Source organism: Anolis carolinensis, chromosome 5, assembly GCF_035594765.1.
Source record: "Anolis carolinensis isolate JA03-04 chromosome 5, rAnoCar3.1.pri, whole genome shotgun sequence".
In the NCBI taxonomy this organism is placed as follows: Eukaryota; Metazoa; Chordata; class Lepidosauria; order Squamata; family Dactyloidae; genus Anolis; species Anolis carolinensis.
The window spans coordinates 203,839,160-203,852,906 of NC_085845.1; the positions used below are offsets into that span (position 1 = coordinate 203,839,160).

Below are 13,747 nucleotides of genomic sequence, written 5' to 3' on the forward strand. Positions count from 1 at the left end.
TGTGGCCGGCATGACTGCATGGAGTGCCGTTACCTTCCCGCCAGAGCGGTACCTATTGATCTACTCACATTTGCATGCTTTCGAACTGCTAGGTTGGCAGGAGCTGGGGCTAACAGCGGGCGTTCATTCTGCTCCTGGGATTTGAACCTGGGACCTTTTGGTCTGCAAGTTCAGCAGCTCAGCGCTTTAACACACTGCGCCGCCACCATTATAGATGTCTAAGTCATCTATAATAATTTATGAACGCACCTGTCCTTCATTTCCATTTATCCTCCCTTTCCAGGTTTTCATCCTCTGCCCACCTTTTTCAAAGAAAGATTAACCAAGCAGCTGATGTTCTGATTATCTCTCAAATGAGGCAGTTTGTGTGATCTGTGGAGGCTCAAGCAGAGCATGTCCTCAAATTAGAAGATCTTGATCTGAACCTGGGGACCCAGTGTGTGCTTCCCTCTTCCACTTGCCTTCTCCTTGACATCTCAGGGGGTGTCTTTCCTGTGGGATGATTGCAGTTTGACTACACTTGAGCTGCCATGGTTCTAAGTAGTGAGATACTGGGAGTTGTAGTTCAGCGAGGCACCAGCACTTTTTGGCAGAGAAAACAACTCTGTCTCTGACCGTTCGAGGGGGTGAAATGTCATTCATTCTGCAGTGTAGATGCACCTTTGGTTGGATCCTGAAACTGAGTTTATTACTTCTTAAACAATAGGCAGATTGAGTTGGACTAGATGACTTGTGAGGTGCCTCCTATATTTTATCATTCATTCATTCATTCATTAATAGGAGTTACTCAACCATGGGATATTTTGGTGCCTGGGAGTTCTGCAGAGTCTCCTGCTCTGGAGGTTTAGAAACACAAGGCTGGATGGCCGTCTGTCAGGGGGGCTTAAATGGGGTATTCCTGCCTAGCAGAAGGGAACTGAAATGGATTGGCTTTGAGGTGCCCCTTTCAAACATCCTTTAATTCCCCTGCTGCCTGGGAGTCCAGTGGAGTCACCTTCTTCACCACACTCCCAAGATGGTCATCTGTCGGGAGGGGTCGGATGGTGTCTAACTTGATGGAACGAGGGGGTAGGACCGGATGGCCTTTGGAGTACCTCCCAGCTTGAGGACTGATCCTTCTGCACACTCAGCCCCCGTACTCTCTATCTCTCTCTTGCTGTTTTCTTGCTCTGGGAATTGGCCCGTTTCCCTGTGTGGTCCTCCCACATTGGGCTCCTTGGAGATAAAAAGCAGATCGCTGCAAAGGGAAGGAGGCCGGAGCAATGAAGCTTTTCCCTTTGGTGGTTCTCTTTCACTTCGCTGCAACAGGGACAAAAGGCAAGATTTTCTCAAGATGCCATTTGGCCCATATTCTGCAAGATGCCAAGGTGGAGGGATACGAGGGCCTCGGCGTGGCTGACTGTGAGTTTCTTCTTTCTTTCTTTCTTTCTTTCTTTCTTTCTTTCTTCATTGGGTTCCTTCCTTGAATCCTGGGTACGGAATCCGTCCCTTCTTCTCTTAAGCATTAATGTTGGTAATCCCCTTGCTCCCTCCAAAGGCACATCTACACTGTAAAGCTGGGGTCCCCAAACTGAGGCCCGTGGGCCGGATGCAGGCCTCCAAGGTCATTTCCCTGGCCCCTGTCCTAAACTTTAGACTTAGGGTTGACCTCAGTCTGAAATGCCTTGAAGGCACACAACAACAACAATCCTAATTTTGGACTATTTCATCATTGTCCGGCCCCCCAACAGTCTGAGGGACCGTGAACCGGCCCTGCACTTAAAAAGTTTGAGGACCCCTGCTGTAGAGTTAATGCAGTTCGATCTCACTTTGACATGGTCCTTAGCCCTCCCTGCCAAAGCAGGTGGGAGCCTCACCAAACTACAACTCCCATGCTCCCGTGGCTTTTAAAGAGGAGTCAAACTGCATTCATTCTTCTGAGATTACTTTTTTTTCAACTAGCTTGGGTACCCAGCGTTTAAAAAAAAATTTACAAAATGCGTAAGGTTGTGGGTGAACTACAACTCACATCATGCCAGGTTAGCCCCCTCAAACTCCATCAAAACTTAAAGTTTCTCATATTGGGCAAGTTTGCTCTAGGTGCTCTAGGTAGTGTTCAGTGTTTGCTCTGGCTGCAGGATGAACTACAACTCCCATCATGGCGAGTCAGTCCCCACAAACCTCTCCAGTAGGTTCAGTTGGCCATGGGGGTTCTGTGTGCCAAGTTTGGCCGAGATCTACCATCGGTAGTGGCCACAGTTTATCTGAATGTAGGTGAACTACAGCTTCCACCATTGATAGAGGAGATCAAAGGTTTGGGGTCACCCTGGCAGAGGAGACCCATGCCAGGCCCAAAGAGAGGGTTCCGCAGCACCTGGCGAGCTCCTGAAAAGCAAGCAAGTGAGGCGCGGGGAGAATAAAACTTCCATTGAGTTCTCCTTCGGAGCCTGCCTCCCTCGAGGCACCTGCCTGCGGCCTCCAGAGAGAGAAGATTAAAAAGTTGCTCAAAGGGCGCCTCTCCAGCTTGGCCTCCCCCTCTGCACCCCCGGGAGGGGCTTCTCCAGGCATGGTGTGCAAAAGTCCCTTCCCTCCTTGACAAGCCCCTGGCTTGGATAATAGGGCCTCCCTATTATCCAACAGTTCCAGTTATCCATCATTCGGACCGCCCCTTAATGTTGGATAACCGGAACTCTACTATACATATCTTCACTTCTATTGTGTATATATGAAGAAAACCTAGGTACATGTACCTTTTTCTTCGTGTACTCTGTGAATGCACGCTAGTGGAGATAACTGCGCCTGCGCAGGCTCCAACGGAAACTCTTCCAAGCTGAATCTTTCAAAAACCTCAAAAACTTCGATAACATCCGGGCCCTCCAAACCTCCCTGCACGGTAACAACCGCTATGGTGTTGACCCAGTCGGGCAAAGTTGGGCCTTCCTCGACTTCAAGCTCGGTGACCTTGGTGGCCTCGGTCCGCTCCCAAGTGGTGTCTCCTCCTCCGACATCGGCGATGAAAATCTCTTTTAAAAGGCACATGAGGAGACACGCTGGGCCCAGTTGGATTTTGCAGCTTCCTGCCCAATCGCCCTGACTCCAGGGAAGTCCATGTGGACTCCTTCGAAGCAACTCACAGCTAAAAAGCGTCTGGTTCAATGGTCATCCTCCTCGGCTTCCTCGAAAAAGGACATCCCTTCCTCCTCGACCACCTTGTCCAGAAGGTCTTTGCCAATCCAGCTGGCCCAACCACAAAGGTCTTCCTCTCAGTTCCCTACCCAGCACTTATCTGAGGGACAAATCCAAGACTTACCCCACCACTCAACACAAATGGTGGTCCGGGTGTCAGTTCCAGAGGCTCGGCCCCAACAATCATAGGCCCACCAAGAACTGTTTACACTGGTGGAAGGCAAACAGCCCATCTGGCTCGAGCCGCCCAAGCTTCAGCCTCCAAGGATCCCAGGCCCACCTCCTCTTCTCTCCTTACGGCCTTGCCTCTTCCAGAGACTGTATCATCCTCTCCTCTTAGTTTCCTCAAGAGGCTGAAGACAGTGAGCAAGAGAACCACTCTCCGGAATCTGTACATTCGGACTTGGTCTTATCTTTAGGCCACGACCTCTCGACGGCTCATGAGGCCTACGAAGTTTACCCACCTTCGCCTATGGACAATGTTCGAGCCTTCTCAAACCAGGTGGTCAGAATGGCGGACGCTCTAGGCCTAGAAATAAAGCAAACATCGAAGGCTGTTACCGACCCTGTCTTTAAGAGGGTCCAGGCAGAAGCCCCTCCAGTCACCCTACTACCCTTTCTTCCTTACTTGTTGGATGTAATCCAGGCATCCTAGAAGGCTCCGTTGTCGATACCGCAGACCTTGAAGAGGATTGAAGCATGATACCGAACTAATGATGCCTCACTCGAGTGTCTGAAACACCATCCTGATCCAAACTTGGTGGTGGTCAAGGTGGCCCAATCCTCTGGCCGACACTCTAATATGCCGAGTGTTTGAGAGGGCAAAAGATTCAATGCAGTGAGTCGAAAGCTTTACTCCAGAGCCCTGCTCCTCAGCAGAATGGCAAACTATGGGGCCCGAATGGGGGCTTACCAACAGATATTGTGGGAAAAAGCCCAGCCCTTCTTCGCTAAGCTTCTGATGAGAATCATTCAGTCCTGATGACCCTGCAACAAGAAGCTGACTCTCTGGCCCATCAGCAGATCCAGTTGGCGAAGCATAAGGGCGACACCGCTGATAAGATGATTGCTCATGCGGTTGCTATTCGCTGCCACTCCTGGCTGAGATCTTCCAGTCTCTCTACTTCGTCAAGGCAAGTAATAGAAGACCTTCCCTTCCACGCTTTGGGTCTTTTTAATGCAGGTACCGACAATAAACTCAAGTCCAAACAAGACTTTAAGATCTTGGCAGCAAAGTGTAGAGTGCAACAATCACATGCTCAAAGGACCCGCTGGTATCACCAACGGTTCCGTTGCTATTCTCACCAGCCCTTCTAACCACAGGGCTATAGACACTCCTCGAGACCGCTGCAGCAAAACCAGTAGCAACAGCAACACCAGCATCAACAGCCCCCCAAGCATAGGGGTCAAACTCCTTCTGCCAGCAACCAGACTCACCGTCGAGTTTGACAGTGTACTCCTCAGTACTGCCCCCACCTTGCCTACTACTGCCACCGTCATCAGTCCTCCAGGTCCCCAATCCTCACCCCTATCTCACCACCAAACTCCTTTGAAAATACCTGGGAGACTATCACCTCAGATGCCTGGGTGCTCCATATTCTTCAAGATGGATATGTATTAGGGTTCGAAGAGCTGCCTCCAATTGGCCGTGTCCTCCTCAGCAACCCATCGCCCAAGATCCTCACGAAGGTTGAGTGTTATGATTGAGCCTTCGGGCTCCGGTAATAGAAGAAGGGGTCATAAGACTCCTCGAGAGTCAGACTCTTTCGAGGAGCGTGAAAGAAAACGGCTCCGGGATTTGTTTACAGACCCGACAGATGAGGACTCATTTGAGGGTTTTTCTGAGGGTTTGGAGGAAGAGATGGCCAGCTCAGAGGAGGACGACATGGAATGGACTCGTGTGAGGGAGGATTTGGGTGTTGGGGAAACAGGCAATGAAAGCATGGGAGGTGATTGGCGGGTTGCAGGATCAGACCCATGGACTGGCTGGAGGGATGGAGCGGGATCCACAGCTGGGGATGCTGTGGGGGTGTAGTCAAAGGTGCTTAAGCTCTGATGAGGATGAGGATGTTGGGGCACCTGGAATTGGGATGGCAGCTGACAGTGATGATGAGCTTGAACTGGGATAAATTGGGGTTTGGGACCAATGTCTAATTGCGTTGGGCAAGGTAATCTGGACGGACGCTTGGGCTTTTGTTGGGGAACTTCCTGAAGACGGGTGTGATTCGTACTGGATACCTTGGACCTCCGTCGTCTTTTTGACGGGCAATATCTACTCGCACTGGATTGACGCTGGACTGACTGACTTCCATTCCGGATTATCCCTTCTGCTGGCTATCGGTGAGACCTTTGGATTCCTAGACGACTACGCTTGGCTATTGATCTCTGGACCGGATTGGGACCCTGCTGACTGCCGTTACTGCTGACTGCTGTGCCTGGACCTGGATATCGTTGGCCGCTGAACCTTAAACTGAATCCTGACTACGACCACGCTTTTCGTTCGCTGCAGGAAGGAATAAACAAGCCTGGTTTATTCTCCTGCTGTTTCTGAGTAGCAGAGAGGAATCTGCTACCAGTCTGTTGTTTACATTCTGACTCCTGTTGATCCTCTTTTGTTTGCATTGTTTGCCAGGCTGAAGTAAGCACTTTTGATTTAATCCGGATTATACTTCTGTTTAACCCGGTTTATCCCTTTGAACCGTTTTTACTCAAACTGAGCTGTTTTTTGTTACTTATCACACTGAAGTCAAGTGTTTGCCCTGTTCTTTGTTTCCTACGGGCGTTTTTAGTTCTGTAACCTCAATAAACTGAGTTTTGTTTTACTCGCTGGCGTTCTGTCTGTGACATTGAGACCCTCATCTCAAAAGGTGCCATCCAGCCTTCTCCTTCAGAACTGGACCCTCGCGGTTTCTTCTCCAGATATTTTACTATCCTGAAAAGAGGGGGACGCCTCCATTCTATCCTAGATCTCAGGACTGCGAACTCATTTATCTGGTCCACAAAGTTCCGGATGGTCAGCATCTCCTCAACCTTCCCAAAATTGCATCGAGGAAACTGCTTTGCATTCATCGACCTACGGGACGCATACTTCCACGTGTCGATACAGAGTTCCCATGGGCGCTTCCTTTCTTTCAGAATCCTAACATACCAGTTTACAGTTCTGTCGTTCAGCTTGATGACAGAACGACTGGACTCACTAGATCTGCAATTGAACACAGAAAAGTCAAATCTTGCTCCGTCGAGAAAAATAGTTCATAGGCGCCCTCTTCGTCTCACAAATAGCATCCCTACCACCAGACAGGTTCCTGGCTTTACAACAAGAGATCACCCTCTGCAAATACAGTCGCAGAGTTCAGGTGAGATCCATCCAGGTACTTCTTGGCCACATGGCCACCACCTTCCTGGTCACTCCTTTTGCCAGGTTGCACCTCAGACCACTACAAAGGTGGTTCATCGATGTCTTCAAGCCATCATGACATCCGAACCCGATCTACCTCATGGTACCACAAGTCGATCCCTGTCTTGGTGGAGAAGCCGGTCCAATGTTTGCATAACGACCATAATGACCGACTCCTCGAAGTTTGCATGGGGAGTTCACTTAGAAGATCTCATGATTCAGGACCTCTGGTCCCCCCAGGACAGGTCCCACCACATAAATTTCTCGAACTCCCAGACATTTTCAAGGCCATCAAAGCCTTCTCCCGCCTCATCGCCCACAAGACTGCCCAAATCCAGACAGACAGCATGGTAGCGATGTAGTACAACTACAAACAAGGCAGAACGGGATTGAGGAAACTGATGACCCTCTCCACCCATCTCTGGCTCACGACATGTCCATCCTGGCCCTGCACCTTCCAGGCAAACAAAACCACCTCACCAATTCCCTCAGCAGGATGACAAGGTCCTCCCACAAGTGGCAGCTCAATCCAGATGTTCTCCATTCCATCTTCGACAAGTGTGGATGGATGACGATCGACCTCTTTGCCTCTCCCCAGAATGTTCAATTGCCTCGATACGGAGCAAGACTATCCCTAGGAGTAGCCCCAGGATGCTTAGGAGATGCCTTCCTCCTCGACTGGCTGGCGGAACTCTTCTACATGTTCCCCCCAATCCCCTTGATACTGTAGGTGTTGGAAAGACTGCAGCTCACCTCCACATCGACGATCCTCATAGCGCCGGCCTGGCCCCGTTAGCTCTGGTACCTTGTTCTCCTCTAAATGTCTTCAGGGAACCATCATCCTCTCCCAACCCATCCTCAACTCCTCACCAGACAGGGGGGTCAACTTCTCCATCCTGACGTTCACTCTCTTCACCTCTCGGCATGGAACATTTTGACATGAATACCTCCCATCCTGGCCTGCAAAAAATCCGCCAGGTGGCCCACAAACCCTCCACTTCTCGGGCTTATGCCTACAATACCCCCCTTGACTCCATCTGCAAGGCAACTATTTGGTCAACCCCCTTGACCTTCGTCTCGCACTACAGAATAGACTCCAGAGCCCATAGAGACTCTACTTTGGGCAGATCGGTCCTCTCCTCCTGCCTTGCCTAAGGACATTCCGTCGATTTCTCCCTTTCACAAAGAAAAGGTCAAAGACTCAGAGTTCACTGTTTCTTACATGTTTATTAAAAAATTGTTCCCCCTTTTTCAAGGGTTGTGACTTCAAGATGATTTCACCTTCTTCCTCACCTCTTGCGGATCTCATCCTTTATCATTGAGATATTTTGTGGCTATGGCACACGACCTCCTCAGCTGTACTGGGTGGCCAGAGTACCCCTGAGCCTACCTCTGATTCCTTATATACCTTGCACTTGGACTGTAATGTAGGCCTCTTTGGCTTGCACTGTTGTTGCCTCTATATGTGCCTTAATAAATAATGTGTTTGGACACTCAGCTCATTGTCGGGTTTGCTCTGTCCCACCTGTCTACACTTAGCTTGCTAGTCTCCACTAATGTGCATTCACAGAGTACACAAAATTGGGGTATACCTGGCTTTCTTCTTGGATGGGGAGCACTTTCTACGTGGTGTTGTGGGTGGAAAGTACCAATAAAGAAAATTTTTAGAGACTGCTCTGTCCTCAACATAAGGATTGAACTGCCTTGCTTTCTTACAGGGGTCTGTTTTGCTACTCATGCAAGTAAGCTGGATAGCGCAGAAATCCTTTCATTTACAGGACCGCACAGGAATTATGGGATTTTCAAACTGAGCAACACAGATCATTGCCAGGATAATTCCAGAGAATCATATACAAATCTCTGCCAAACCTGCTGCACTTGTAAGTGACTTCCTTACTGCCAGAATCTCTGTGACACCAAGAATCCTAGAGTTGGAAGGGGCTTCTAAAGGCCACACAGACCAACCTCCTTGTGTTGTGTGGGAAGAGGGAATCAAAGCTCTCCTGGCAGGTGGACATCCAGCTGCTGTTTGCATGTCCACCAACCTCATAGGGCTCCAAAATCAAATAAATAGGTCTTTATGTATGAAGGAGCCCTGGTGGTGAAGTGCGTTAAAGCACTGAGCTGCTGAACTTGCAGACCAAAAGGTCCCAGGTTCAAACCCCGGGAATGGTGTGAGCGCCCGCTGTTAGCTCCAGCTCCTGCCAACCTAGCAGTTCGAAAATATGCCAATGTGAGTAGATCAATAGGTACTGCTCTGGCAGGAAGGTAACGGCGCTCCATGCAGTCATGCCAGTGGCCACATGACCTTGGAGGTGTCTACGGACAACGCCGGCTCTTCGGCTTAGAAATGGGGGTGAGCACCAACCCCAAGAGTCATACATGACTGGACTTAACGTCAGGGGAAACCTTTACCTTATCTATGTATGCGACCACAAGAGGAAGGTATATATGAAATTTAGGAACGGGCAAACCTTTTTTGCCGTGGGGCCATATTGCGGGGCTGGCTAGGATAACCGGGCCAGGAGGGGGAGGGGCTGTCACACACTGGGTAGGGAAAGGCCGGACCTAGGTTGTGATCAGGTTGTCATCCTAGCATAAGGAAGGGGATATCTGCCCCATCCCTATTCCAGGAGGAAGGCAGGAGGTGCAGAGACTGCCCCGATCCCCCTCCTCCTCCTCCTCCTCCAATCCTCGGGCTGTCCTCTTGGCATTATGCTGGGAGGAGGGCAAGACAGGCAGTGGCTGAGAGCGCTCGAGAGGGCTCTCAGCCACTGCATGCCTTCCTCAAGCTGTCCTCCTTGCAAAAGAATGGGGTTGCGCACACCATCCTTATACCAGGAGGAGGGAGAGACACATGGTGGCTGAGAGCACTCAAGAGGGCTCTCAGCCACTGCATGCCTTCCTCAAACCATCCTTCTTGCAAAAGAATGGGGTTGCTCGCACCATCCTAATACCAGGAGGAGGGTGAGACACATGGTGGCTGAGTGCGCTCAAGAGGGCTCTCAGCCACTGCCTGCCTTCCTTACGCCGTCCTCCTTGCAAAAGAATGGGGTTGCTCACACCATCCTTATGCCAGGAGGAGGGTGAGACACATCGTGTTAGCGAGCGCTCGAAAGGGCTCTCAGCCACTGCATGCCTTCCTCAAGCCGTCCTCCTTCCAAAAGAATGGGGTTGCTCACACCATCCTTATGCCATGAGAAGGGTGAGACACATGGTGGCTGAGAGCGCTCGAGAGGGCTCTCAGCCACTGCCTGCCTTCCTTACGCCGTCCTCCTTGCAAAAGAATGGGGTTGCTCACACCATCCTTATGCCAGGAGGAGGGTGAGACACATGGTGGCTGAGAGCGCTTGAGAGGGCTCTCAGCCACTGCATGCCTTCCTCAAGCTGTCCTCCTTGCAAAAGAATGGGGTTGCTCATACCATCCTTATGCCAGGAGGAGGGTGAGACACATGGTGGCTGAGAGCGCTCGAGAGGGCTCTCAGCCACTGCATGCCTTCCTCAAGCTGTTCTCCTTGCAAAAGAATGGGGTTGCTCATACCATCCTTATGCCAGGAGGAGGGAGAGACACATGGTGGCTGAGAGCGCTCGAGAGGGCTCTCAGCCACTGCATGCCTTCCTCAAGCTGTCCTCCTTGCAAAAGAATGGGGTTGCTCATACCATCCTTATGTCAGGAGGAGGGTGAGACACATGGTGGCTGAGAGCCCTCGAGAGGGCTCTCAGCCACTGCATGCCTTCCTCAAGCTGTCCTCCTTGCAAAAGAATGGGGTTGCTCATACCATCCTTATGCCAGGAGGAGGGAGAGACACATGGTGGCTGAGAGTGCTCGAGAGGGCTCTCAGCCACTGCATGCCTTCCTCAAGCCGTCCTAATTGCAAAAGAATGGGGTTGCTCATACCATCCTTATGCCAAGAGGAGGGTGAGACACATGGTGGCTGAGAGCGCCCAAGAGGGCTCTCAGCCACTGCATGCCTTCCTCACGCTGTCCTCCTTGCAAAAGAATGGGGTTGCTCATACCATCCTTATGCCAGGAGGAGGGAGAGACACATGGTGGCTGAGAGCGCCCAAGAGGGCTCTCAGCCACTGCATGCCTTCCTCACGCTGTCCTCCTTGCAAAAGAATGGGGTTGCTCATACCATCCTTATGCCAGGAGGAGGGAGAGACACATGGTGGCTGAGAGTGCTCGAGAGGGCTCTCAGCCACTGCATGCCTTCCTCAAGCCGTCCTAATTGCAAAAGAATGGGGTTGCTCATACCATCCTTATGTCAGGAGGAGGGAGAGACACATGGTGGCTGAGAGCGCTCGAGAGGGCTCTCAGCCACTGCATGCCTTCCTCAAGCCGTCCTAATTGCAAAAGAATGGGGTTGCTCATACCATCCTTATGCCAAGAGGAGGGTGAGACACATGGTGGCTGAGAGCGCCCAAGAGGGCTCTCAGCCACTGCATGCCTTCCTCACGCTGTCCTCCTTGCAAAAGAATGGGGTTGCTCATACCATCCTTATGCCAGGAGGAGGGAGAGACACATGGTGGCTGAGAGTGCTCGAGAGGGCTCTCAGCCACTGCATGCCTTCCTCAAGCCGTCCTAATTGTAAAAGAATGGGGTTGCTCATACCATCCTTATGTCAGGAGGAGGGAGAGACACATGGTGGCTGAGAGCGCTCGAGAGGGCTCTCAGCCACTGCATGCCTTCCTCAAGCCGTCCTAATTGCAAAAGAATGGGGTTGCTCATACCATCCTTATGCCAAGAGGAGGGTGAGACACATGGTGGCTGAGAGCGCCCAAGAGGGCTCTCAGCCACTGCATGCCTTCCTCACGCTGTCCTCCTTGCAAAAGAATGGGGTTGCTCATACCATCCTTATGCCAGGAGGAGGGAGAGACACATGGTGGCTGAGAGCGCCCAAGAGGGCTCTCAGCCACTGCATGCCTTCCTCACGCTGTCCTCCTTGCAAAAGAATGGGGTTGCTCATACCATCCTTATGCCAGGAGGAGGGAGAGACACATGGTGGCTGAGAGTGCTCGAGAGGGCTCTCAGCCACTGCATGCCTTCCTCAAGCCGTCCTAATTGCAAAAGAATGGGGTTGCTCATACCATCCTTATGTCAGGAGTAGGGAGAGACACATGGTGGCTGAGAGCGCTCGAGAGGGCTCTCAGCCACTGCATGCCTTCCTCAAGCCGTCCTAATTGCAAAAGAATGGGGTTGCTCATACCATCCTTATGCCAAGAGGAGGGTGAGACACATGGTGGCTGAGAGCGCCCAAGAGGGCTCTCAGCCACTGCATGCCTTCCTCACGCTGTCCTCCTTGCAAAAGAATGGGGTTGCTCATACCATCCTTATGCCAGGAGGAGGGAGAGACACATGGTGGCTGAGAGTGCTCGAGAGGGCTCTCAGCCACTGCATGCCTTCCTCAAGCCGTCCTAATTGCAAAAGAATGGGGTTGCTCATACCATCCTTATGTCAGGAGGAGGGAGAGACACATGGTGGCTGAGAGTGCTCGAGAGGGCTCTCAGCCACTGCATGCCTTCCTCAAGCCGTCCTAATTGCAAAAGAATGGGGTTGCTCATACCATCCTTATGCCAAGAGGAGGGTGAGACACATGGTGGCTGAGAGCGCCCAAGAGGGCTCTCAGCCACTGCATGCCTTCCTCACGCTGTCCTCCTTGCAAAAGAATGGGGTTGCTCATACCATCCTTATGCCAGGAGGAGGGAGAGACACATGGTGGCTGAGAGTGCTCGAGAGGGCTCTCAGCCACTGCATGCCTTCCTCAAGCCGTCCTAATTGCAAAAGAATGGGGTTGCTCATACCATCCTTATGTCAGGAGGAGGGAGAGACACATGTTGTCTGAGAGCGCTCGAGACAGGGAAAATGAGGAGGGCCTGAGGTGAGCACCCAGGGGGCCACTTCTGGCCCCGGGCCTCAGGTGTAAGCACAAGAGGGCAATATATGGATAGATAGGAATTGCTACTGACCGACACAATAAGAGAGAGGAGAAACGGAAGAATATCAGAATGTTGCCATAATGACACTCTAGGAGTGCAAGACAGTCTCCATTGTGACATTTTGTGAGTACCAGGCAAGGACGGAAGAGAGCTGGAAAAAGCAGTCCTTACACCACTTATATATGCTAATGGATATATTTTGGCAGATTTCGTAAACGAAGACCTATCAGATGATATTCAATGTCTTAAAATGCACATCAAGAACAAAGGGCTGGATTCTTGGTGAGTAATAGGAGCTGTAGTTTTGCAAGGTCCTTAGCCTTCCCTGCCAAACCCTTCCCTTAGCCTTCCCTCCCAAACTACAACTCCCAGGACTGCATAGCAGTGGAAGTGTGGCCACACTGCATTCTTTCCCCAGTGTGGATGACCTCCCCCCACCCCCACCCCCCCCACACACACCCCACACACACCCAGTAGGCACCAGATAATTTTTTTCGTGTCAGGAGCAACTTGAGAAACCGCAAGTCTCTACTGGCATGAGAGAATTGGCCATCTGCAAGGACAGATGCCCAAATATTTTGATGTTTTTAGCATCGTGGTGGAAATCTTCTCTCCTGTCCCCACATAGAGCTGAAGCTGACAAAGGGAGTTCATCTGCACTCTCCCCGGGCTCAATTCAAACCAGCAACCTTTAGGTCAGAAATCCAACCTTCAAGCCAGCAGTCCTGCCGGCACAAAGGTTTAACCCACACCAGGAGGCTCCAACCAGAGAAATGACATGTATCTTATTCTTTCAGGACTGCTTGGAGATCAAACTGTGAAGGCAAAAACAATTGGGACTATGTCAAGGATTGTGGGCTCCCGGTTCCCAAAAATGACACCAGACCTGATGCCAGTCTGGAGAAAGAAAAAGAATGAAAATATTAGTTTAACTATGAAAGAACCATGAAAGAAATACAAGTAAGAAAATCGAAGGGCAGTAGAGAACAAAAGCAACTTCAAGCAGACTCAAAATCCTGACGAAAGAGACAGGAAGTCAGCCAACAACCCCATCCCCCCCCCCCCATACACACACACATTTCCCCCATCTCCCAACTTTCCTCTTTTTTCTTATCCCTTCTGTTTTTTTCTTAACCCTTCACTCTTTTTCCTAAATGTCTAATTTTATGAGGGTTCAATGAAAAGTAATGGCTCCACCTTCGTTACTTGGGTTTGGATGGGAATATTTTAATAAACATATAAAGAATC

General features: G+C 50.8%; 1 protein-coding gene across 1 annotated transcript; it reads left to right on the forward strand.

Annotated features, from left to right (window-relative positions):
* Positions 1–1,017: 1,017 nt before the first annotated feature.
* LOC103281229 (lysozyme C, milk isozyme) lies at positions 1,018–13,747 on the forward strand. Its single transcript, XM_008122361.3, has 4 exons — positions 1,018–1,401; positions 8,281–8,442; positions 12,706–12,781; positions 13,297–13,747. Exons 1-4 carry the CDS (start codon positions 1,263–1,265, stop codon positions 13,415–13,417), a joined length of 498 nt encoding a protein of 165 aa, XP_008120568.1. The 5' UTR covers positions 1,018–1,262; the 3' UTR covers positions 13,418–13,747.

Coding starts and splice junctions, on each gene's coding strand:
- LOC103281229 (XM_008122361.3), top strand. CDS start 1,263: ATGAAGCTTTTCCCTTTGGTGGTTCTCTTTCACTTCGCTGCAACAGGG. Junction 8,443..12,705: donor CTGCCAAACCTGCTGCACTT/GTAAGTGACTTC, acceptor ATATTTTGGCAG/ATTTCGTAAACGAAGACCTA. Junction 12,782..13,296: donor AACAAAGGGCTGGATTCTTG/GTGAGTAATAGG, acceptor TTATTCTTTCAG/GACTGCTTGGAGATCAAACT.